Below are 23,108 nucleotides of genomic sequence, written 5' to 3'. Positions count from 1 at the left end.
TACAGAGACACCGCCAAAACAACCACCATGCGGGTGGCGGGCTAGCACAGATCTGATAGACTCTAGCACTAAGTTATTGAGAGATCTGAGAATGTATCCATTAGAGGACCATTTAAAAATGTTTGCAAGTTTCCTGTGTCGCTTTTGTGTTCTGGGTCTACTTTGAACCATTTACATTTCCTGTCTTTTTGTTCACCATAAGGTGCCAAATATGTTTTTTTGTGATGCCAAGAAAATTAAACTCCAAAAATCCAACTAGCTATCCAAAAATACAGGTTTCAAATAAGAAAACCAACTCATCAGACAATCAAAACATACTACACACCACAGTTCAATAAAATGTGTATTTGTGTTTCCTTCCAATATATTTTCATTTTTTGCCTTTTTTTTATACAGAAAAACAGAAAAACATCTAGTGCAATTGGAATAGATGAAACAATTAATAATTGTTCATTTCATAACAAAGATAGAATGGTGCCTGTTGAGTCATACTCTATGTTTATACAAACTGCAAAAGATTTTTCACTTTTAAAATAAATATATATACATACGAAGCAAAGTTCAGAGTATGGCCTGTGGTTGTTTTATTGCAGCTTGCTGCTTTTGCCTTGAATGTATTAGGTGTACCCCCATATGTTTTGTGGTGTACCCATACTCTATCTCCCCACATGCTTCTCCTTTGTACTTTAAGGCAAAGAGGGACTAGGGTTGGTGCAAGAACTTGACACTCCAGAAATGTTTCAACAACTGTTAACACCTCCCAGAGCAGTATGGCTCTTACACATACCTGTCTCTGTCATTGTGTTTCCCCCAAATCCTATTCCCTACTGTATATAGTGCGCTGTATAGAGAATAGGATGCTGTTTGGTACACAGAAATTGTTTCCATCATGCCAGTCACCATATATGAGGCAGGTGTGTACTACCTTGTTTAAGGGGATAAAAAGGCAAAGAAGATCATGGGAAGGACATTTTAAGGAGAAAAGGTATCAAAAGGTTGAAATCAGTGAGAGAAGCAATATGGGTCCGTTTGCTGAGGAAGAAGAGCAGAGTAGAGTGTATTTGAGCTCTGTAGATCCCTTCTCTGTTAGATGTGAACACGAATGTCTTGAAAAGCCATTCTAGATATTGATAAAAGAGGTCTTCAGAAAACTTAACAGCCAGTGTAAATGTACCGACCAGTTTCTCAATGATATAAAACGTTAGATAGCCTATGTATACCTTTGTTTCACATGTGGAGATTAAAAAAACGGATTCTAGATTTTACCTTAGCTGTAAAGTTTTACAAATAACCTCCAATGATGATTGTGAGAGTAACCTGCTTAGTATATAAGCCTAACCAATTAGCCTGAAATATCCGTAACCCCATGTGGGGGATTAGAGGGAACATTTAGTTTATAATATCTTTTTTTTTAAAGAAATGCGCACTTCCTGTTTGTCCATAGTCCACAAGCATTGTCTATGTAAGGAGAGTGTTCGTCACATTCACCTCTCAGCTCGACAGACAGACAGACGGACAGACTCACACATCCACTGTGAGGGGGGGGGGAGTTGATTAACTAAGGTGAAGATGGAAGGCCAAAGCTCAAGCTTAGATGTCCTGTCATCATCCACAGGTCCACAGATCCCCAAGCCCTCTCTGAAGTTTCCCACAGTTCTTCATTATCCCTTCTGTCTCCTGATACTTGTCATATACTAGGTACACCTGTCAGTTTATTAGGTACACCCATCTAGGACCGGGTCGGACCCCCCTTTGACTCCAGAACAGCCTGAGTTCATGGAAATGTTGGTCAATTGGTATGAAGGGACATAACGTGTGCCAGGAAAACATTCCACACTATTATACCACTGCCACCAGCTTGCACAACTGACACCAGGCAGGATGAGGCCATGGACATTGCTTGTCCATATATTTTTATATTCTTAATTCCTTTACTAGATTTGCGTGCATTGGGTATGTGTTGTGTAATTCTTAGATATTACTTGTTAGATGTTACTGCACTGTTGGAGCTAGAAGCACAAGCATTTCACTACAACCGCAATAACATCTGCTAAACACGTGTATGTGACCAATCAAATGTGATTTGATTTGATTTGGACTCATGCTGCTCAAATCCTGACTTTGCCATCAGCATTACTCAACAGGAACCGGGATTCATCAGACCAGGCACTGTTTTTCCACTCCTCAATTGTCCAGTGTTGGTGATGGCATGCCCACTGGAGACCCTTCTTGTTTTTAGCTGATATGAGTGGAACCCGGTGTGTTCGTCTGCTGCAACAGCCCATCTGTGGCAAGGACTGACGAGTTGTGCGTTCCGAGATGCTGTTCTGCACACTACTGTTGCGCTACACCGTTAGTTGCCTGTTGGTGGCCCGTCTGTTAGCTTGCACGATTCTTGCCATTCTCCTTCGACCTCTCATCAACAAGATGTTTTCGTCCATTGGACTGCCTGCCATCGACTGGATGTTTTTTTGTTTGTTGCACCATTCTGGGTAAACCCTAGACACTGTTGTGTGTGAAAAGCCTAGGAGTTCATCCATTTCTGAGATACTGGAGCCGGTGCGCCTGGCACCGACAATCATATTACGCTCAGTCGTTTAGGTCACAGTAACTGATTGCCTCGATGCCTGTCTGCCTGCTTTATATAGCAAGCCACGGCCACCTGATTTACTAGCTGTAGGAGCAAACCATTGAACGTGGTGGTGTACCTAATAAACTGTGCAAAATGTCTTCTCATTGTATGAAATGTCTCCTCATCATAGAGAATGTCTCCTCAATAAATAGAATGTTAGCACTTCATATAGAATGTCTCATCATATAGAATGTCTCAATGTACAGAATGTCTCCCACCATATCACTCTGCTGCTGGTGCATAGTATAATAAGTCTTGTAAATATATACACAAAAATATACACAATCATAGTGGGTCGTAATATACGTAATGTAGAAAATCCTATTTTCTTTACACATCCTCTGAATTGCATCCACAGTGGACCATAATGTGCCAGCTAGGGTCGGGTTGGTCATCCCGAGCTCTGGTGCAGTTAGTCAGTCCTTCCTCTCTCCCTCTCTCCCCTGTAGCTATGATACTGGCTGCATTCAGTTACTCCACACTTTTTCCAAAGTATGCATTTTCCCACTTCTCATCATGGACTTAAAAGCGTAGGATTGGTGTAGGCTAAGAATTGGCTGGAGGGAGTTGTTAGATCCACCATTCTTAGATTCATGATGGGGAGTGTGCAAATGCACTCTTTGGGAGAAGTGTGACGAATCAGGATGCAGCTCAATGATAACTATGTCTATACGTTGGTCTCCAGGCCATTCATGTCGATGGAGCAGTGGTCCTTGTCCTTGTGCTCCCTCTTGTGTTGGGGAGCGTGGGGGTTCCTCTTCCTCTGCTCAGGCCGTACCCCCTCCTCCAGCTGCATCAGACGAGCCACGTCCGGGCCCCCCGGTCCGCAGGGAGGGGGCTGGTACCCACCGTTCTTCTGGTACGTCATCTGCTGGATGCTGACCATGGGCTTGGTCTCGCAGATCAAAGGTACCTGAAGGGGGTAGAAGAAGGAATCAATCCATGAATTTGTGCTAAAGCAAAGAACTCCCTATGCAAAAAAAATGGACAGGTCCACTGCTGGTTCAAATGTCAGGACGCAATGGGAAGTAGAAAGAAAACAAAAAATGTAAGCGGCCAACACAAGCTGCACTTGAAACTTTGTTTTAATGTTCTTTTATCTCATAACAACATGTCTGAATAGCCAAAATGATCATTCCCTATGCAAAACAAATAGCTGTGGCAGTGACTACTGTACCTGATCTAATATTTGTATTGTGTCCAGAGAAATTAGGAAACTAATCAGCTTTAGTTGAGGGAGATGGAGTGAACATATAATTGAGAAGATTATAAATATTTGAGTAAGAGGGTAATTCCCTAATAAATCCAGTCTGATTGCAAAAACAGAAATTGTTAAACAAATCAAAACATATTTTATATTTAAGATTCTTCAAGGTAGCCACCCTTTGTCTTGATGACAGCGGTCTTCTGTTTACCACCCCTACCTTGTCTCAACACAACTGATTGGCTCAAATGCATTAAGAAGGAAAGAAATTCCACAAATTAACATTTAATGAGGCACACCTGTTAATTGAAATGCATTCCAGGTGAATACCTCATGAAGCTGGTTGAGATAATTCCAAGAGTGTGCAAAGCTGTCATCAAGGCAAAGGGTGGCTACTTTGAAGAATATAAAATATGTTTTGATTTGTTTAACACTTTTTTGGTTACTACGTTATTTCATAGTTTTGATGTCTTCATTATTATTCTACAATGTAGAAAATAGTAAAAATAAAGAAAACCCCTTGAAAGAGTAGGTGTGTCTAAACTTTTGACTGGTACTGTAGGTAGAGGTAATGTAACTATGCATAGATAATAAACAGCGAGTAGTAGCAGCATGAAAAAGGGGGTCAATGCAAATAGTCTGGGTAGCAATTTGATTAACTGATTAGCAGTCGTATGGCTTGGGGGTAGAAGCTGTTTAGGAGCCTTTTGGACCTAGACTTGGCTCTCCAGTACCACTTGCTGTGCGGTAGTAGAGAAAACAGTCTATTACTTAGTTGAGTTTTTAGGGCCTTCCTCTGACACCACCTGGTATAAGAGGTCCTGGATGGTAAAAAGCTTGGCCCCAATGATGTACTGGGCCATTCGCACTACCCTCTGTAGGGTTTTGCGGTTGGATGCCGAGCAGTTGCCATATTAAGTGGTGATACAACCAGTCAAGATGCTCTCAACGATGAAGCTGTATAACTTTTTGAGGATCTAAGGACCCATGCCAAATCTTTTCAGTGTCCTGAGGGGGAATAGGCATTGTCGTGCCCTCTTCATGACTATCTTGGTGTGTTTGGACCATAATAGTTTGTTAGTGACATGGACACCAAGGAAATTGAAGCTCTCGATCCACTACACTACAGCCCTGTCAATAACAATGTTTAGTCCCAGGGTTCTTAGCTTAGTGATGAGCTTTGAGGACACTATGGTGTTGAACACTGAGCTGAGTGTGGAGTGTAATAGAGATTGCATCATCTGTGGATCTGTTAGGGCGGTATGCACATTAGAGTGGGTCTAGTGTTTCTGGGAAACACGTGGGTACAGTATTACAGACTCGGTCAGGAAGAGGCTGAAAATGTCAGTGAAGACACTTGCCAGTTGGTCAGCGCATGCTCTGTGTACACGTCCTGGTAATCCGTCTGGCCTTGCGGCCTTGTGAATGTTGACCTGTTTCAAGGGCTTACTCACATCGGCTACGGAGAACATAATCACACAGTTGTGATTAACAGCTGGTGCTCTCATGCATGGTTCAGTGTTGCTTGCCTTGAAGAGAGTATAAAAGGCATTTCGCTCATCTGGTAGGCTCGTGTCACTGGGCAGCTCGTGAAACTGCTAGTGAAACTGTGCCATGGGAAGTTTCTCTGCTTCGCCTTCAGGGGAATAGTGTATGAATACACGAGGGAGCCATTGAGGTACTCCCTGGCCACTCCAGAAGTGTGGTGTTGGCTTACTTGGCTTACTTACTTGTTGGTTGTCGCCCATCAGTGGACCTGGCAATTACACACACAAAGAGACTGGGGATACAGCTCATGCATCTTGGTTTCGCATTGAATTTGGCCCCAACTCAGCCGATTGTCTACTTGGGGATCCAGTTAGACACTGCAACCATGTTGGCACGAATCTTAGACCCCAGAAGAGACGCTCTCCACTCAGCTCTCATGCGGTTCCATCTGATGCCCATAATAACGGTGTTCTCTGTGATGTCCTTGTTGGGAATCATGTCGTCAGCCCACGCAGTAGTCCCATTAGGGCTGCTACACATGTGCAGGCTAGGTGGTTCGCATAGCTGCGTCTATCCCTGTGCGTCATCATCACCGGCTGTTGGTCATTCCCAGCAACCTCTGAGCGGATCTGGACCATTGGAGAGACCATTCTCCGAGCATACTGACACATGGTGTCCTGATGGGAAGAGTCTCCTCTCACATTCCAGTCTATACAGATGCTTCACACAATACAGGGTGCGCGGGCCGGTTCCACATCTAGGACTTATGCCAGCAAATGGAATGTTTTTACACAATGGTGTGAGGAGGAGAATGTCGACCCAGTTGCCAGGTGAAAACTATTATCTTGTTCTTACAGTCCCTGTTAAATAATAAGCAACGCTCCCTGTCCACTATGAAGGTGTACGCCTCAGTGATTTCATGAGGGTTTTGGTAAATCAATGAAATCACAGGAGAGGTCAAAGCACTAAACATGATTCCTTTTGCCCATGTGAGTGAGGACAGTGTGGAGTGCAGTAGACATCTGTGGATCTTTTGGGTGTTGATGTGAGCCATGAAAAGCCTTTTAAAGCATTTCAAGACTATGGATGTTAGTGTTGCTTGCCTTGAAGTGTGCATAGAAGCTAAACTCAGCAAAAAAAGAAACATACCTTTTTCAGGGCCCTGTCTTTCAAAGATAATTCGTAAAAATCCAAATAACTTCACAGATCTTCATTGTAAAGGGTTTAAACACTGTTTCCCAGGGGGATAGGAGGGACGCCATGTGGGACTGACGTGTTTTCTGTTTGCTCCCGTGGTATTCTTAAAGTTTATGTGAATTTTGCAGCAGAACCGTATTTATTTTCAAATATTAATTTGTTGATCCCTTTCCGTAAAAACCAAGACTACTTTGCTTCCGAATGTCAGCATGTCGACCAAGAATAAGGCCAAAAGCATGACTTTGAGAAAACCCGGCCTACAAGACCCGCTCTCATCACTGCCCTCTCCTGAGTCTGAGGGCCCGGGGACGCACACTTTACCCGGGGGTGCGGCTTGGCCTGGCGGCGCTGAAATGAACATTCTCGAGGCCATCAAACTACTACGCTCTGAGGTAGTTGAAATGAAAACACAGGTGGTTGCTACGATTGAGGCCAGAATACAGGAGGTTTCTGATACTTTAAAAGCAGATTTAACCATCCTGCGGAACGAGACTGTGCCAGCAATCACATTACTCAAAACAACAACAGCGTCACACACTACAACGATTGCAGCACTGGAGACCTCCGCTACTAATGTCTCCGATTTAACTACATCCCTGGAGGCTGAAGTTAAACGCCTAGCTGCGGATTTGAAAAAGGTGAAGGAGAGCTGTGTGACTTTAGAGGGATTCTCTCGCCGCAATAATCTGAGACTTGTATCGGTCCCAGAGTCAACGGAAATGCATCGCGCCACGGATTTTGTTTCAGGGCTGCTGAAGGATGTTCTTGCCTTAGATGAAAAGCCCCTGATTGATCGAGCCCACCGGTCACTGCGCCCAAAGCCCCGGGATGGGGAGAGGCCCCGTGACATAATTCTTCGAGTGCACTTTTTTCATTAGAATATGGAGATCCTCCGACGAGCCCGCAATACCACTCTGAGCTCCGCCCTAAACCAATAAGAGCGAAGCCCCCTATGGGGCGGAGCTTTACGATGTACAGTGAACTCCAAAAGTATTGGGACCATGACAAATGTGTTGTTGTTTTGGCTCTGTACTCCAGCACTTCGGATTTGAAATAATACAATGACTGTGAGGTTAAAGTGCCGACTGTATTGTATATTTGACCAATAAAACACATTTTATTATAAAAACATTTATTTTTCATCTCTCTGTGTTTTTATCATTTTCCTTCAATTCGCTGAATCTATCTCACCAGCAAAATCATCCGAGCGAGGGAAACAGAGCCCCTCTGTCTCAGTATGTGTTTGTTATCCATTCTCTGTATCTGATGCTGTATGGACAAAAAGAGTATGACATGTTGACGTCTTAATATTTGTTGATTTATCCCAGAAAGCATTTGGCCTCCCTTAATATTTATTTTATGAAAGAATTAGACAATCCGCGTCGAGCTGAGCTCAACTGTGGGTAGTCCTGGCGCACCAACCCCCCACCACACATCAAAAGGAAAACCTCATTGTCAGAAAAACGTGTCTGTTTCTGGTCTCCGTAGCTTAGAAAATCATCCATTTTCTAAGCCATGGAGGGAGATGGGGATTTGGACTTGTGGTTTTGACTTTATTCTCTGTACAGGCCAATGATTATAACGACGATTCTGATCTAACCATAAATTCATACGTTGTATTGTGCCACTGGCCTGAGATGATTGAAGTTGAATATGTAGCCTAAATGTAGTCTAGTAGGCTCACGTTAACTAACTAGCTAGCTAACTTGTTGCCCATGTGAGAAAGTTAGGCTAGCATGCAGGCTAGGAAGCATTAACTTGCTTGACCATGTTGTAAGTCTTGTAACTGTTTGTTACATGCAATATTTACTTCACCCGACAGATGTTGCTCTTTGGTTTTGTGATGAAACAAACGTACTGTATGTGTGGTTGAATTTATTCCGCTACTGGGTGACTCTTTCTGTTGTCAAGGCATTATTGTATATCACAGTGGCGTATAGACAAATGGGTTATAGAGCAAACAACACAAGCATCACAAAATAGATTGTAATATGTTTTTTTTTCTTCTGGTTTGTCTTCACCTGTGATTTTACCCATGCACAGCTACTGTATATGAGTAGAGCGGAGCCCTATAGGCTTTCTAGCCCTGTCCAACTTCAGAAGTCTCGCTGCAAATCATTTTGGGGGAGCCTCAATATATAGGGACACCATTGGCGGATGGTGTGTGCATAATTAATTTCTCAGGCGATACTGCTTTGCAGCAGTGTAAACCAGTAGGAATGAAGCCCCCCTATGGGGCTGAGCTCTACTCATAACTGGAGTTACAATACCCAGTCATTATCGTTCCACCTCCGACACCGCTATGCGGATGTCGGCTAAAGTGGATCTGATTGAATAGAGCCCTTTTTTATTGGAAAATGGAAATGAAACTTTCTCGAATGGAAAGTTCATAACCTTGATCCTTGTGTGTCCGGAATTGTGTTAGCATGTGTTTCTCATTTGCATATTACTGTGCTCAGAGCATGCAAATTGGAGCACGGGAGGGTCGTAGTCCAAATCAAAGTATGTGAAACGAAGCATGGAGGGCACTTCTCGAAAGTGCACTCCGTTTGTACATATTTTGAAGCTTGCATCAATGCAAGCTTCAACAGAAAGTATGCACAGAAATTTGACGCCCTACACATAAAAAAATATGAAAAACACTTAAAATCAATGGCGGACATTATTTGAGCTGAAATGAGAGAATATACACTCCGACTTCAGAATGAAGTGTTTTCTATTCACATCTCACATGTTGCCTGACTACAATATTTTATCTAGATACGTTAAGAAATACATGCCGTGTTAATTTTGGCATGTTTACCTGTGTCACACCCTGACCATAGTTTGCTTTGTATGTTTCTATGTTTTGTTTGGTCAGGGTGTGATCTGAGTGGGCATTCTATGTTGTGTGTCTAGTTTGTCTGTTTCTGTGTTTGGCCTGATATGGTTCTCAATCAGAGGCAGGTGTTAGTCATTGTCTCTGATTGGGAACCATATTTAGGTAGCCTGTTTGGTGTTGGGTTTTGTGGGTGATTGTCTCCTGTGTCAGTGTTTGTACCACATGGGACTGGTTTCGGATTTTAACATTTATTGTTTTGTAGTTTGTTCATGTATAGTTTTTCTTATTCAAAAACCATGAACTTCAACCACGCTGCGTATTGGTCCGCCTCTCCTTCGACGGAAAAATCCCGTTACAACCTGCCTATGTACCGTAGACCGCAAGCCAATAATAAGTAAATTGGGATAACTGGCTAGCTACTACTGTTAGCTAGCCAGATAGCCACAAATAATTGTTACCTAGCTACCCACAAATAATTGAGATCTACCTTGCATAACTTTAGTTTTAGGGAATTTTTGGCTGTTAAACTATCTGGTTAATTTTATTACGATTCTCATATATAGTGCCCTCGGAAAGTATTCGGACCCCTTGAATTTTCCACATTTTGTTACTTTACAGCCTTATTCTAAAATGGAATATATCGTTTTTTTTCCTCATCCATCCACCAAAAATACCCAGAATGAAAAAAAACAAGTTTAAATATTTTTTTGCAAATGTTTTTTATTTTTATTATTTAATTTAAACAAGTATTCAGACTCTTTACTCAGTACTTTGAAGCGCCTTTTGTGTCGATTACAGTCTCGACTCTTCTTAGGTAGGACGCTACAAGCTTGGCACACCTGTATTTGGGGAGTTTCTCCCATTCTTCAATGCAGATCCTCTCAAGTTCTGTTAGGTTTGATGGGGAGTGCCGCTGTTTTCAGGTCTCCCCAGAGATGTTTGATCGGATTCAAGTCCAGGCTCTGGCTGGGCCACTCAAGGACATTCAGAGACTTGTCCCCAAGCCACTCCTGCGTTGTCTTGGCTGTGTGCTTAGGGTCGTTGTCCTGTTGGAAAGTGAACCTTTGCCCCAGTCTTGGAGCAGGTTTTCATCAAGGATCTCTCTGTACTTTGCTTTGTTCATCTTTCCCTCAATCCTGAATAGTCTCCCAGTCCCTGCCACTGAAAACATCCCCACAGCACAATGCTGCCACCACCATGTTTCACCATAGGGATGGTGCCAGGTCCAATCAATTTAATTTACCACAGGTGTACTCCATTCAAGTTGTAGAAACATCTCAAGGATGCTCAATGGAAACAGGCTCCACATGAGCTCAATTTCGAGTATCACAGCAAAGGGTCTGAATACTTAGGTAAATAGATATTCCTGTTTTTTATTTGTAATAAATCTGCAAGAATTTCTAAAAACCAGTTTTTACTTTGTCATTTTGGGGTATTGTGTGAAGATTGATGAGGATTTTAAAATAAAGCTGTAATGTAACAAAATGTGGAAAAAGTCAAAGGGTCTGAATACCTTTCCAGTGCTCTGTAGATAGCTAGCTGATAGTTATGAAGTAAAACGTTTGCGTTGTGTATATCTTCTTTGGTCCAGTGAATGGGGAGGTGCAGCTTGAGGTAATACAGTAGGGGGAGTGCAAGTGCTTCTAAAATGTAATGTTTTATGCGTTCTCCACATTCTCGTCCTCACAAGAACGTACTCAAGAGAACTTCCTTGGAGAACGCACTCGGAGCACGGTGGAATGCATATTGAGGAACAGAGTTTCTCTCACCTGCTCTCCCTCCTTGACAAAATCTTTTCTACAGATGTGAGCCATGATCCCCGTGGCCAAAGCGTCTCCCATCACGTTGACCATTGTCCTGAAACGGTCTCTGGAACACAAAACGGAGGTTCAGCTGCCTTAGCGGTGGTGGGAGGCTCTGTTGGTGCACTGCACACACACTGAAGCTACAGTCTAGTAGTGTTGTGGGAGCACTAGTAACACATTACAGTATCACAGTTTTTGTGACATATTGATATCACTTTGTTATATATTTTAAAATCAACTTTTTGTAATATCTCAGTACAATGATATTTTTTAATAACATGACTACTTTTTGATTGACTATGTAAAATACGGCAAACTTTGCTTAGGCTTAACTTTATCAACACCTCACCCTTTATCAACTTTTATTATGTCTAAACATAAAGAGAAACTGGGGGTGAAGATCAAACAGAAGCGTTGTATACTTACAACGCCCAATCCACAGCAATGATGAGTGTGATGTCATCAGTGGGCAGGCCCACTGAGGTTAGCACGATCACCATGGTGACCAGTCCTGCCTGCGGAATTCCAGCTGCACCAATACTGGCAGCTGTGGCTGTGATACTGGGATCAGGAGAGAGAGGAAATTAAACAGTGACCTTAACTGTGTTAGCACAAATCTGCACAGTGTCCAACACCTCAGAATTTTTGTATTGTTTTTTTATTTATTTAACCTTTATTTAACTAGGCAAGTCAGTTAAGAACAAAATCTTATTTACAATAACGGCCTAGCCCGGCCAAACCCAGACGATGTTGGGCCAATTGTACGCCGCCCTATGGGACTCCCAATCACGGCCAGATGTGACACAGCCTGGATTCGAACCAAATCAAATCAAACTTTATTTTTCACAAGCGCTGAATACAACAGTGTAGACCTTACCGTGAAATGCTTACTTAGAAGCCCTTAACCAACAGTGCAGTTCAAGAAAGAGTTAAGAAATTGTTTACCAAATAAACTAAAGTAAAAAATTATAAATGATAACACTAAATTAACAATAATGAGGCTGTATACAGGAGGTACCAGTACCGAGTCAATGTGCAGGGCTACAGGTTAGTCAAGGTCATTTGTACATGGAGGTAAGGGTGAAGTGACTATGCTTAGATGATAAACAGCGAGTAGCAACAGTGTACAAAACAAATGTGGGAGGGTCAATGTAAATAGTCCGGTGGCCATTTGATCAATTGTTCAGCTGTCTTATGGCTTCGGGGTAGAAGCTGTTAAAACTTGTTGGGGATAGGTATTTTCACTTTGGATGAATTGCGTGCCCACAGTGAACTGCATCCTACTCTGTCCTAGATTGCTAATATATGCATATTATTATTACTATTGGATAGAAAACACTGAAGTTTCTACAACTGTTTGAATTATGTCTGTGAGTATAACAGAACTCAATAGGGCAGGCAATCTTCCAAACAGGAAGTGAAATTCTGAATGTGGGTCAAATTTGACGTCATCGCCCCTTCCCTTCCAAATAAGATATGGATATGTTAGCACTTCCTACGCCTTCCACTAGATGTCCTCATTCAGTAGAACATGGAATGGAGCCTCTGGTGTGAACTTTGACCAAATGGGAGGGGACTTGGCAGAATGCAATTTCCCTGTGGCGCATTTCTCTGTGGGTGTCACCGTCGTTCCATTTGGCTGCAGATGAAAACGTATGATCCGGTTGGAACGTTATTGGATATATATGAAAATAACATCCTGAAGATTGATTCTCTACTTAGTTTGACCAGTTTATTCGACCTGGAATATATATTTTTGAAGTTTTCATCCGAGTTCTCCAGGACCAGCGTCAGCTTTTGGGCACGTGAGCTGAAAGTGCTAGCAAATGCAGCTAATTGGACACTAGTATTGGACATTATGGAACAAAACAACTACTTATTGTGGAACTAGGACTCCTTGCACTGCATTCTGATGAAAGATCATCAAAGGTAAGGGAATATTTATGATGTAATTTCGAATTTCTGTTGACTCCAACATGGCGCAGAAATATATTTACGTCTGAGCGCTGTCTCAGATTATTGCATCGTAGGCTTTTTTCGTAACGTTTAAAAAAAATCTGACACAGCGGTTGCATTAAGAACCAGTGTATCTTTACTTATATGTAGAACATGTATCTTTAGTCAAAGTTTATGATGAGTATTTCTGTTATCTGGCGTAGCTTTCTATAATTCCTCCGGATATTTTGGAGGCATTTCTGAACATGGCGTCAATGTAAACAGATTTGTGGATATAAGTCATCTGATGAAGATTTTCAAATGTTGGTGATTAATTTTTTTGTCTCTAATCCTGTTTTTGTGACTCTATCTTCGGCTGGGAAAAATTGCTGTTTTTTTTCAAATTTGGTAGTGGTCTAACATAAATATATGTTGTGTTTTCGCTGTAAAACATTTATAAAATCGGACAGGATGGGTAGATGAACAATATGTTTATCTTTCATTTGCTGTATTGGACTTGTGTGAAAGTTAAATATTTCTAAAGAATATTTTTGAATTCCCTGCGCCACCTTTTCAGCTGAATGGGGGGGAGAGTTCCCCTAGGGGATCGCCTTGCCATAACAGGTTTTAAGGAGCCTTTTGGTCTTATACTTGGCACTCCGGTACCGCTTATCGTGTGGTAGCAGAGAAAACAGTCTATGACTTGGGTGACTGGAGTTTCTGACAATTTTTAGGGCCTTCCTCTGACACCGGCTAGTATACAGGTCCTAGATGGCATGAAGCTTGGCCCAGTGATGTACTGGGCCGTACGCACTACCCTCTGTAGCGCCTTACGACCAGATGCCGAGCAGTTGCCATACCAGGCGGTGATGCAACCGGTCAGGATGCTCTCAATGGTTTAGCTGTAGAACTTTTTGTGGATCTGAGGACCCATGCAAAGTCTCTTCAGTCTCTCGGGGAGTGGTGTGTTTGGACCATGATAGTTTGTTGGTGATGTGTACACCAAGGAACTTTTCAACTCTCGACCCGCTGCGCTACAGCCCAGTCGATGTTAAACCTGTTAAGGATATGGCAGACATATGTCCCCTTTGGAGAGATTGGGTACCCCTAGTAAACTGAAAAAAAAATCTGTCAAAAATTGCTAATATATGCAAATAAAAAATATTATTGGATAGAAAACACTCTAAAGATTCTAAAACCGTTGGAATTATGTCTGTAAGTATAGCAGAACTCACAGGGCAGGCATTCTTCCAAACTAGTTTTTGTGGCCATGAAAGTTGGAGCAACTTTGACGTCATGGCCCCCACCCTTCCCAACCAGTTATGATTCTGGGGAGACTTTCCGCTAGATGTCCTCTTTCAGTAGAGCTTTGAATCGTTCAAATCCCGCGAGAATTGACCCTATGGGAGTGAAATTAGTGCGTGCCACGAGAAAATAGGCTGTGCGTAGGGGCGCGAATTGGTCCCAGCCATTCCTTTGTTCCAGCACTCAAGAGAAGGGCAGACGATGGCCGATTGAATTGAAGTTTGTTTTGCGTGTCTAAAACATCATAAAGCTTGCTTCTGCACTTAGTTTGACCTGTTTAGTCGACATATAATATGTAATTTTGAAGTTTTGATGCGCAACTTTTCCGGACCAGAGGACGTTTTGGGTGCATTTCAGCTGATGTTATTAGCAGTAGCTAATACAAAGACGCAAGACTTGAAACCAAACAATGTATTGGGTAAGTATGAAGCCTTCCAGAACATTCTGAACGAAGACCATCGAAGGTAAGGGAATATTTATGCTTAAATCTGTGTTTCTGTTGACTCCAACATTACGTAGAAATGTAGCTTGGAACTGAGCGCCGTCTCAGCATATTGAATAGTGTGCGATTTCTGTAACTTTAAAAATAAATCTAACAAAGCGGTTGCATAAAGAAGCAGTGTATCTTTCTAACTATATGTAGAACATGTATATTTAGTCAAAGTTTATGATGTCTATTTACGTTATCTTGCCGCGCTACCTAGATTTCCTGCGGGCATTTTTGAGTAATTTCTGAACGTGAACTCACTGTAAATGGACATTTATGGATATAAATGGCATATTATTGACAAAAAAAATATGTACTGTGTAACATGTCATATTACTGTCATCTGATGAAGATTTTCAAAAGGTTAGTGAGCGATTTATTTTTTAATCCTGCGTTTGTTGATTGCATGTTTTGGCTATTCAAATGAGCTGTGTCTGGTGGTGGTTTTACATATATATGTGCTATGTTTTTGCCGTAAAACATTTTAGAAATCTGACTTGCTGGCTAGATGAACAAGGTGTTTATCTTTCATTTGAGCTATTGGACTTGTTAATGTGTGGAGGTTAAATATTTTTAAGAATATTTTTGCGTTCCATGCGCTGCCGTTTCAGCTGAACGTGGGAGGGTTGATTCCCAATTGGGAACCAATATCGTAGACAGGTTAATGGGGGCCTCTTGACACGCCTTTTCCTGTAGTCCACGATCAGCTCCTTTGTCATGCTCACATTGAGGCAGAGGTTGTTGTCTTTCCACCACACTGACCTCCCTATAGGCTGTCTCATCGTTGTCGGTGTTGTGTCGTCAGCAAACTTAATGATGGTGTTGGAGTCGTGTCTAGAAACACAGTTGTTGGTGAACAGGGAGGGTGTTCAGCCACGACTCAGTGAAACATAAGATATTACAGTTTTTAATGTTCCGTTGGTAGGATAATCTTTATTTTGCAATGATTGCAGAAGGCAGTCCGACCTCTGCCCCCTTTTTCTCTGTCTTTTCTTCACGCAAATGATGAGTATTTGGGGTTGTTCTCGAGAAAGCAGTATATAATATGCGTCGGAAAAAGCTTCTTCCAGTTCGAAGCAAGTAATCACTCTTCTGATGTCCAGAAGTTATTTTTGGTCATAAGAGACGGTAGCAGCAACATTATGTACAAAATACGTTTTTAAAAACTAGTTCCAAACAATGCAAAAAAACAAAACAAAATAGCACAGCTGTTTAGGAGCACTTAAAACATCAGCCATCCTTTCCAGCGCCATTCTACCAGGGACTGTAGTGACGCCTCTTGCACTGAGATGCAGTGCCTTAGACTGCTGCGCCACTCGGGAGCATGAATTATGTCATATAACCATAGATGCATTCCAAATTGCACCCTATTCCCTATGCCAGGGTTCCCCAAAAGGCGGCACTCAAGTCATATTCGGCCCGTGGGTGATTTTATTTGGCCCCCAAAATAATTTGCATGTTGGACATGAAGCATTGAAAAATCACCAGGAAATCAGCTCAAAGTGATTTTAATTTAGTAAATCTGTTCCCAAGTGATTCCATGCATTTAACAGAGAAGCATATGTGATTGTATCCTAATGTAATCAAGGTTTGAAATTATTCTGATTTTGTTAAGTGCTATATCTGTTTGGGATTCTTGCGGTCAATTTGCAGTCTACAAATTATTTAGAACTATGTTCCGGCCCCCCGACCATCCACTTAACAAAAATTGGATCACGGCTGAATGTAATTGGGGACCCTTACCCTATTCCCTATGCAGTGCACTACTGGGCTCTGGTCAAAATTACTGCACTGAATAAGGAATAGGGTGCCATTTGGGATGCAGCCATGTAGTACATAGGGCAAGGGTCCCCAATTACATTCAGCCGTGAGCCGATTTTTCTTAAGTGGATGGTCGAGGGGCCTGAAACATAGTTATAAATAAAACAGGAGAGCAAGAGAAAGAGAGTAGAAGAAAGACAAACTGACTAATGAAACCATTGATTCTTGGTACGTGACCTGTTGATAGAAGTTTACCAATAAATCAATTCAAAATCAAATGTATTGGTCACAATGCTTGTGTTCCTAGCCCCAAAAGTGCAGTAGTATCTAACAATTAACAACAATACACAAATCTAAAAGTAAAATAATGGTATCAAGAAATAGGACGAGCAATGTTGGAGTGGCATTGACTAAATCCAGTAGAATAGAATGCAGTATACACATATGAGATGCGTAAAACAGTATGTAAACATTATTAAAGTGACTAGTGTTCCATTTCTAAAGTGGCCAGTCATTCCATATCTATGTACAGTGTATAGGGCAGCAGCCGCTAAGGTGCAGAGTTGAGTAGCCGGGTGGTAACCGACTAGTGATGGCTATTTAACAGTCTGATGGCCTTGAGATGCGAGATGTTTATCAGTCTCTCGGTCCCCGCTTTGTCTGTGCTGACCTTGCCTTCTTGATGATAGCGGGGTGAACAGTCCGTGGCTCCGGTGGTTGATGTCCTTGATGATCTTTTTGGCCTTCATATGACAGCAGGTGATGTAGGTGTCCTGGAGGGCAGGCAGTTTGCCCCCGGTGATGTGCTGGACAGACCATACCACCCTCTGGAGAGCCCTGTGGTTGTGGGTGGTGCAGTTGCCGTAACAGGCGGTGATACAGCCCGACAGGATGCTCTCAATTGTGCATCTGTAAAAGTTTGTGAGGGTCTTGGGGGCCAAGCCAAAGGTCGATGTGGCTAGGGGGGTGCTCCCTCTGCTTTTTCCTAAAGTCCACGATCAGCTACTTCATTTTGTTGACGTTGAGGGAGAGGTTATTTTCCTGGTACCACTCCACCAGGGACCTCACCTCCTCCCTGTAGGCGGTCTTGTCATTGTTGGTAATCAGGCCTAGTACTAATCCTTGACCTGTCATCCTGTCATGCACATCAACTGCTTATCATGGTCGTCTCAAATAACTCATGTAAAAAAATTATTAAAACAGCATGCATAATCAGAAGGATAGCTAAATATTTACCAGGGAAAATCCTTCAGCAAATAACACAGGCATTGGTTGAGAGTCAAGTGAACTATTGTTCGGTGGTCTGGGGAAATGCATCATCTAGTGAAGTTAGGAGGCTGCAGAATGCACAGAATAAAGCAGCAAGGATTGTTTTAAGGCGGAGATATGGCTCTTCTGTTGCAGTCATGCGCAGTGTTCTTGGTTGGTCATCAATCGACAAGATAATTGAAAAAAACATGCTTATCTTATTTTATAATACACAGTACATCATTTAAAACGGCAAAGTTCTATTCACAATGGTATTCAGTTGGTAAGAGACAGACATTCCGTAAATACTAGGAATAGATTGTCCACCATCTATGCGTCATCCAGACAGAAAAAATAAATGGTCAAAAGAACATTTCGATTTAGAGCAATAAAGAAATGGAATAAATTAACTGAGCAAACTAGAAACCTTTCAATATATAAGTTTAAACATTATTTAAAAACAATTTAAATATAGTATATAAAATGGTGTGGGACTATAGTAGATGAAGAATCAATATTTTTTTAGATTGAGTATTTATTGGGTCATTATGCTAGTGTATTATGTATGTTTGTTATTGTGTGTTATATGTGAAAGTGTGTTTGTATTATAAATTGTATTTTAATGTTAAGGACTCTTGGAAGATTAGTCCAAATGGGGACTAAAAGAGATCCTAATAAAATAAAATAAAATCATGTACTGTATATTATGTGCACCCACACAGACACAAAAATACAGATACAGTAATTGACATTTGACACGATGGCTGAGTTTCTGTCCCGTTTAGCCTCGCTGTTTAGGAAGCCTCTGAGAACACACTGACACACATCCTGCGTTGCAAATAGTGCACTACTTTTAACAAGAGCCCTATGGAACCTGGTCAAAAGTAGTGCACTATAATGGGAACATGGTGCCATTTAGGACATACACTCTGACACACAGTCTATCTCTGGAGCCCTGGACACTACAGCCTACAGATTGACCAGTACTCCGCTAAGAACAGCCAAACGTCACAGGAAAAGACAGGACGCTACAAAATAATTTTAAAAAACCCTCCTGATAACTCTGCCGTGACAAGAGAGCTGAGTAATACAGGTCATATGGGTCTTACTGCCAGGAGATTACTGCCTGCCTGGCCACAGTCGGTCTGTGTCCAAATAGGCACCCTATTCCCAATCTAGTGCACTACTTTTGACCAAAGCCTTATGGGCCCTGGTCAAAGGTAGTGCACTATATAGGGAATATGGTTCCTTTTGGAAAGCAGCAGTTTGTGATGAGTAGAGGAGGATAGGATAGGTCTGCTAAATAATATTACAGTTTAACATGTCATTAAATTAGGGGAGAGCAAGGCCATTTTACACCGCAGATCTGCAGGTGTGATGGAGGAGGATGGGTCTGGGCTAGTCTGTCTGTCTGCCTGCCTGCCTGCATTTATCTACGTGTTTGATTCAGTATAATCTCATAATATTCATTCATTCATCCTAAAAACTGTAACACCAGATACATGTCTGTGTGGCACAAAACGCAAAGCTAGAGATTTGTTGTACCCTTGGTGCTATTTTGGACCAAATAATTCCACAAATGCTTATCATTGGTGCCTATAAAATGTAGCCACACAGGCAATACACATAACTGGATGATTAAGCAATCTATATGATAACCATGTATTTTTCACCCCATTCCATTCCAGGAAATTCCATTGCAATAATCGGATCTTCCAACATTTCTCCAGGTTTTTTACCTATTTGTTTAAATTACATGTTATAATCATAAATACTTTCTACGTATTTAAGAAGTCAGTCTGCAATTGTAATTCAGATACGCCATGCATCCATTTTCATACTAAGGCCGGTGTTCCCAATTTCGCTCGTAGACAGCATGTCTTTTAAATGCGTTCGTGGAGATCGCATTCAAGGCAAACGCTACAGATGTCGGCTCAATTACAAATGACTTTTAAAGCGGCAATCTGCAGTTGAAACAACAACAAAGCTCACTCCCTGCCCGTTTCTGTAAACTGCTATTGTGATGGGGCTGAAGAAATGTGACCACTTTCAAAATTCATAGACAGAGACATAGATGCAAGGACTGACCATTCATGATATGGATGCATATATCCAAAATGATAGTTCTAGGCCTAGATTCAATCAGATCAAGTGTTAACCAGAGACACCTGCATAGCTGATGATTTGGTGGTGTCAGAGGTGAAACTGTGTTACAGCTGTCAAATCGGTGAACAGCTGCTCTTGTGATCATTGTCACGAAGCCACACACGTCCCACTCATCTTAAAGTGTACAACGAGAAAGTGTAGGCTATATAGAAATAATGAGGTGTAATGATGAGGTATATATCAGCCTAATCGAGGTGGAGATTACTTTTCACATTCCAGTGTTCTAACTTACAAACAAGGCTGCGTGGGATTTCTCTTAATGAGACTCCGTGTAGCCAATGGCAATGTCCGCTTTAGGTACAGTGCCTTGCGAAAGTATTCGGCCCCCTTGAACTTTGCGACCTTTTGCCACATTTCAGGCTTCAAACATAAAGATATAAAACTGTATTTTTTTGTGAAGAATCAACAACAAGTGGGACACAATCATGAAGTGGAACGACATTTATTGGATATTTCAAACTTTTTTAACAAATCAAAAACTGAAAAATTGGGGGTGCAAAATTATTCAGCCCCTTTACTTTCAGTGCAGCAAACTCTCTCCAGAAGTTCAGTGAGGATCTCTGAATGATCCAATGTTGACCTAAATGACTAATGATGATAAATACAATCCACCTGTGTGTAATCAAGTCTCCGTATAAATGCACCTGCACTGTGATAGTCTCAGAGGTCCGTTAAAAGCGCAGAGAGCATCATGAAGAACAAGGAACACACCAGGCAGGTCCGAGATACCGTTGTGAAGAAGTTTAAAGCCGGATTTGGATACAAAAAGATTTCCCAAGCTTTAAACATCCCAAGGAGCACTGTGCAAGCGATAATATTGAAATGGAAGGAGTATCAGACCACTGCAAATCTACCAAGACCTGGCCGTCCCTCTAAACTTTCAGCTCATACAAGGAGAAGACTGATCAGAGATGCAGCCAAGAGGCCCATGATCACTCTGGATGAACTGCAGAGATCTACAGCTGAGGTGGGTGACTCTGTCCATAGGACAACAATCAGTCGTATATTGCACAAATCTGGCCTTTATGGAAGAGTGGCAAGAAGAAAGCCATTTCTTAAAGATATCCATAAAAAGTGTTGTTTAAAGTTTGCCACAAGCCACCTGGGAGACACACCAAACATGTGGAAGAAGGTGCTCTGGTCAGATGAAACCAAAATTGAACTTTTTGGCAACAATGCATAACGTTATGTTTGGTGTAAAAGCAACACAGCTGAACACACCATCCCCACTGTCAAACATGGTGGTGGCAGCATCATGGTTTGGGCCTGCTTTTCTTCAGCAGTGACAGGGAAGATGGTTAAAATTGATGGGAAGATGGATGGAGCCAAATACAGGACCATTCTGGAAGAAAACCTGATGGAGTCTGCAAAAGACCTGAGACTGGGACGGAGATTTGTCTTCCAACAAGACAATGATCCAAAACAAAGCAAAATCTACAATGGAATGGTTCAAAAATAAACATATCCAGGTGTTAGAATGGCCAAGTCAAAGTCCAGACCTGAATCCAATCGAGAATCTGTGGAAAGAACTGAAAACTGCTGTTCACAAATACTCTCCATCCAACCTCACTGAGCTCGAGCTGTTTTGCTAGGAGGAATGGGAAAAAAATTCAGTCTCTCGATGTGCAAAACTGATAGAGACATACCCCAAGCGACTTACAGCTGTAATCGCAGCAAAAGGTGGCGCTAAAAAGTATTAACTTAAGGGGGCTGAATAATTTAGCACACCCAATTTTTCAGTTTTTGATTTGTTGAAAAAAAAATATCCAATAAAAGTCGTTCCACTTCATGATTGTGTCCCACTTGTTGTTGATTCTTCACAAAAAAATACAGTTTTATATGTTTATGTTTGAAGCCTGAAATGTGGCAAAAGGTCGCAAAGTTCAAGGGGGCCAAATACTTTCGCAAGGCACTGTATAATGCCAGAAGCCGCTGTGGATTTGACTGCTCTAACCCAGTTCCAATCCGGCACCGTCGAAACATCAGCTATGTGGATGTTGGCTAAAGCGGATCTGATTGAATCGGCCCCTTAACCATGTTTTGTGGCTATATAGAGTTTGTTTGCATTTACTTTAATTACAAACATTGGAGTAAAACAAGCTTATATTTTTGGGTTCTGATTGGGTAAGCTCATGAGGCATTATATTTTTCAAGAATCAATGAGTACATATATTTAAATAATGAGACCAAGAATGGGAATACAACTGCAGTGCCCCCTTAAAAGTAAGTGTGCTATAGTGTGATTTCTGATTGAATCCCGGCCTAAAATACTACAAACTCTCTCACAAGAATTTGTTGACTCTCCCCTCCCCCTAAAACTATAGGATACATACCTGATAGTGATGATCTGGCCAAAGTCCAACTCGTAGTTGTTAACCTGGGCGATGAAGATGGCCGCCACTGCCTCATAGAGTGCCGTCCCGTCCATGTTGATGGTGGCGCCCACGGGGAGTACGAAGCGGATGATGCGTCGGTCGATGTGGTTGTTCTCCAGGAGGCACTTGAAGGTTATAGGCAGTGTGGCAGAGCTGAGGAGACAAAGGAGCAGATTGCGTTTTAGATAAGTATTAATATTGGATTAAACTCGCTCAACTCTATTGTCTTGTAAACTGAACAGGCATTACCATTCAACTTTAGTGATGGGTGGACAGCCAGCCATATTGATTGTACCTATGTGTTTGAGTCAAATCAGCATGGTCTGAGGGGTTTTGTCCATTCTAGGGATTCTATTTCTATGATTAGATTAAGGTGAAATGGGCTGTGCTCAACTCTATTTTAGCTGCAGGCAGTCTGCGTTAACTGACAAACTCAGGTAACAGTATTTCACTGAGGAATGGTATTTGAAGATATTAGTGCTTTCCTTAATGAGTAATATAGTTGCTTGGCATAGCAGCTAACCTAGCTGCTAACAAGCTATCAAACTAGCAACGTTTCCTTGACAGCTTGAACATAGCCTGCTACACGGTTAGCCCTTGTCACTGGACCATTTATTGTCCCGGACTTGTGGCTGTCTAAATCTTTTTTGTTTGTTGTTGTTTAAATCTGACCTGCAACCTGCC

The 23,108-nt window shown here is 41.9% G+C and overlaps 1 protein-coding gene across 2 annotated transcripts in view; it reads right to left on the bottom strand.

Moving 5' to 3' along the window:
- Positions 1-333: 333 nt before the first annotated feature.
- The window catches only part of LOC110509189 (excitatory amino acid transporter 5-like), a 73,565-nt gene continuing 50,790 nt past the window's right edge, over positions 334-23,108 (bottom strand). Inside the window, exons 8-12 of one of the 2 annotated variants that reach the window (XM_036966850.1) lie at positions 22,383-22,577; positions 11,574-11,708; positions 11,112-11,211; positions 7,435-7,440; positions 334-3,545 (exon numbers count right to left, since the gene is read on the bottom strand). In XM_036966850.1, the coding sequence (XP_036822745.1) occupies positions 3,300-3,545; positions 7,435-7,440; positions 11,112-11,211; positions 11,574-11,708; positions 22,383-22,577 (682 nt within the window). In that variant the 3' untranslated portion in view covers positions 334-3,299. The remainder of the gene's footprint in view (positions 3,546-7,434; positions 7,441-11,111; positions 11,212-11,573; positions 11,709-22,382; positions 22,578-23,108) is intronic. The other variant, XM_036966849.1, reaches the window with a different exon arrangement.

The sequence above is a fragment of the Oncorhynchus mykiss genome, chromosome 28, assembly GCF_013265735.2.
Source record: "Oncorhynchus mykiss isolate Arlee chromosome 28, USDA_OmykA_1.1, whole genome shotgun sequence".
Taxonomy (NCBI): Eukaryota; Metazoa; Chordata; class Actinopteri; order Salmoniformes; family Salmonidae; genus Oncorhynchus; species Oncorhynchus mykiss.
The sequence above is the reverse complement of the archived record's forward strand: the minus strand, read 5'-3'. Positions and strand labels throughout refer to the sequence as shown.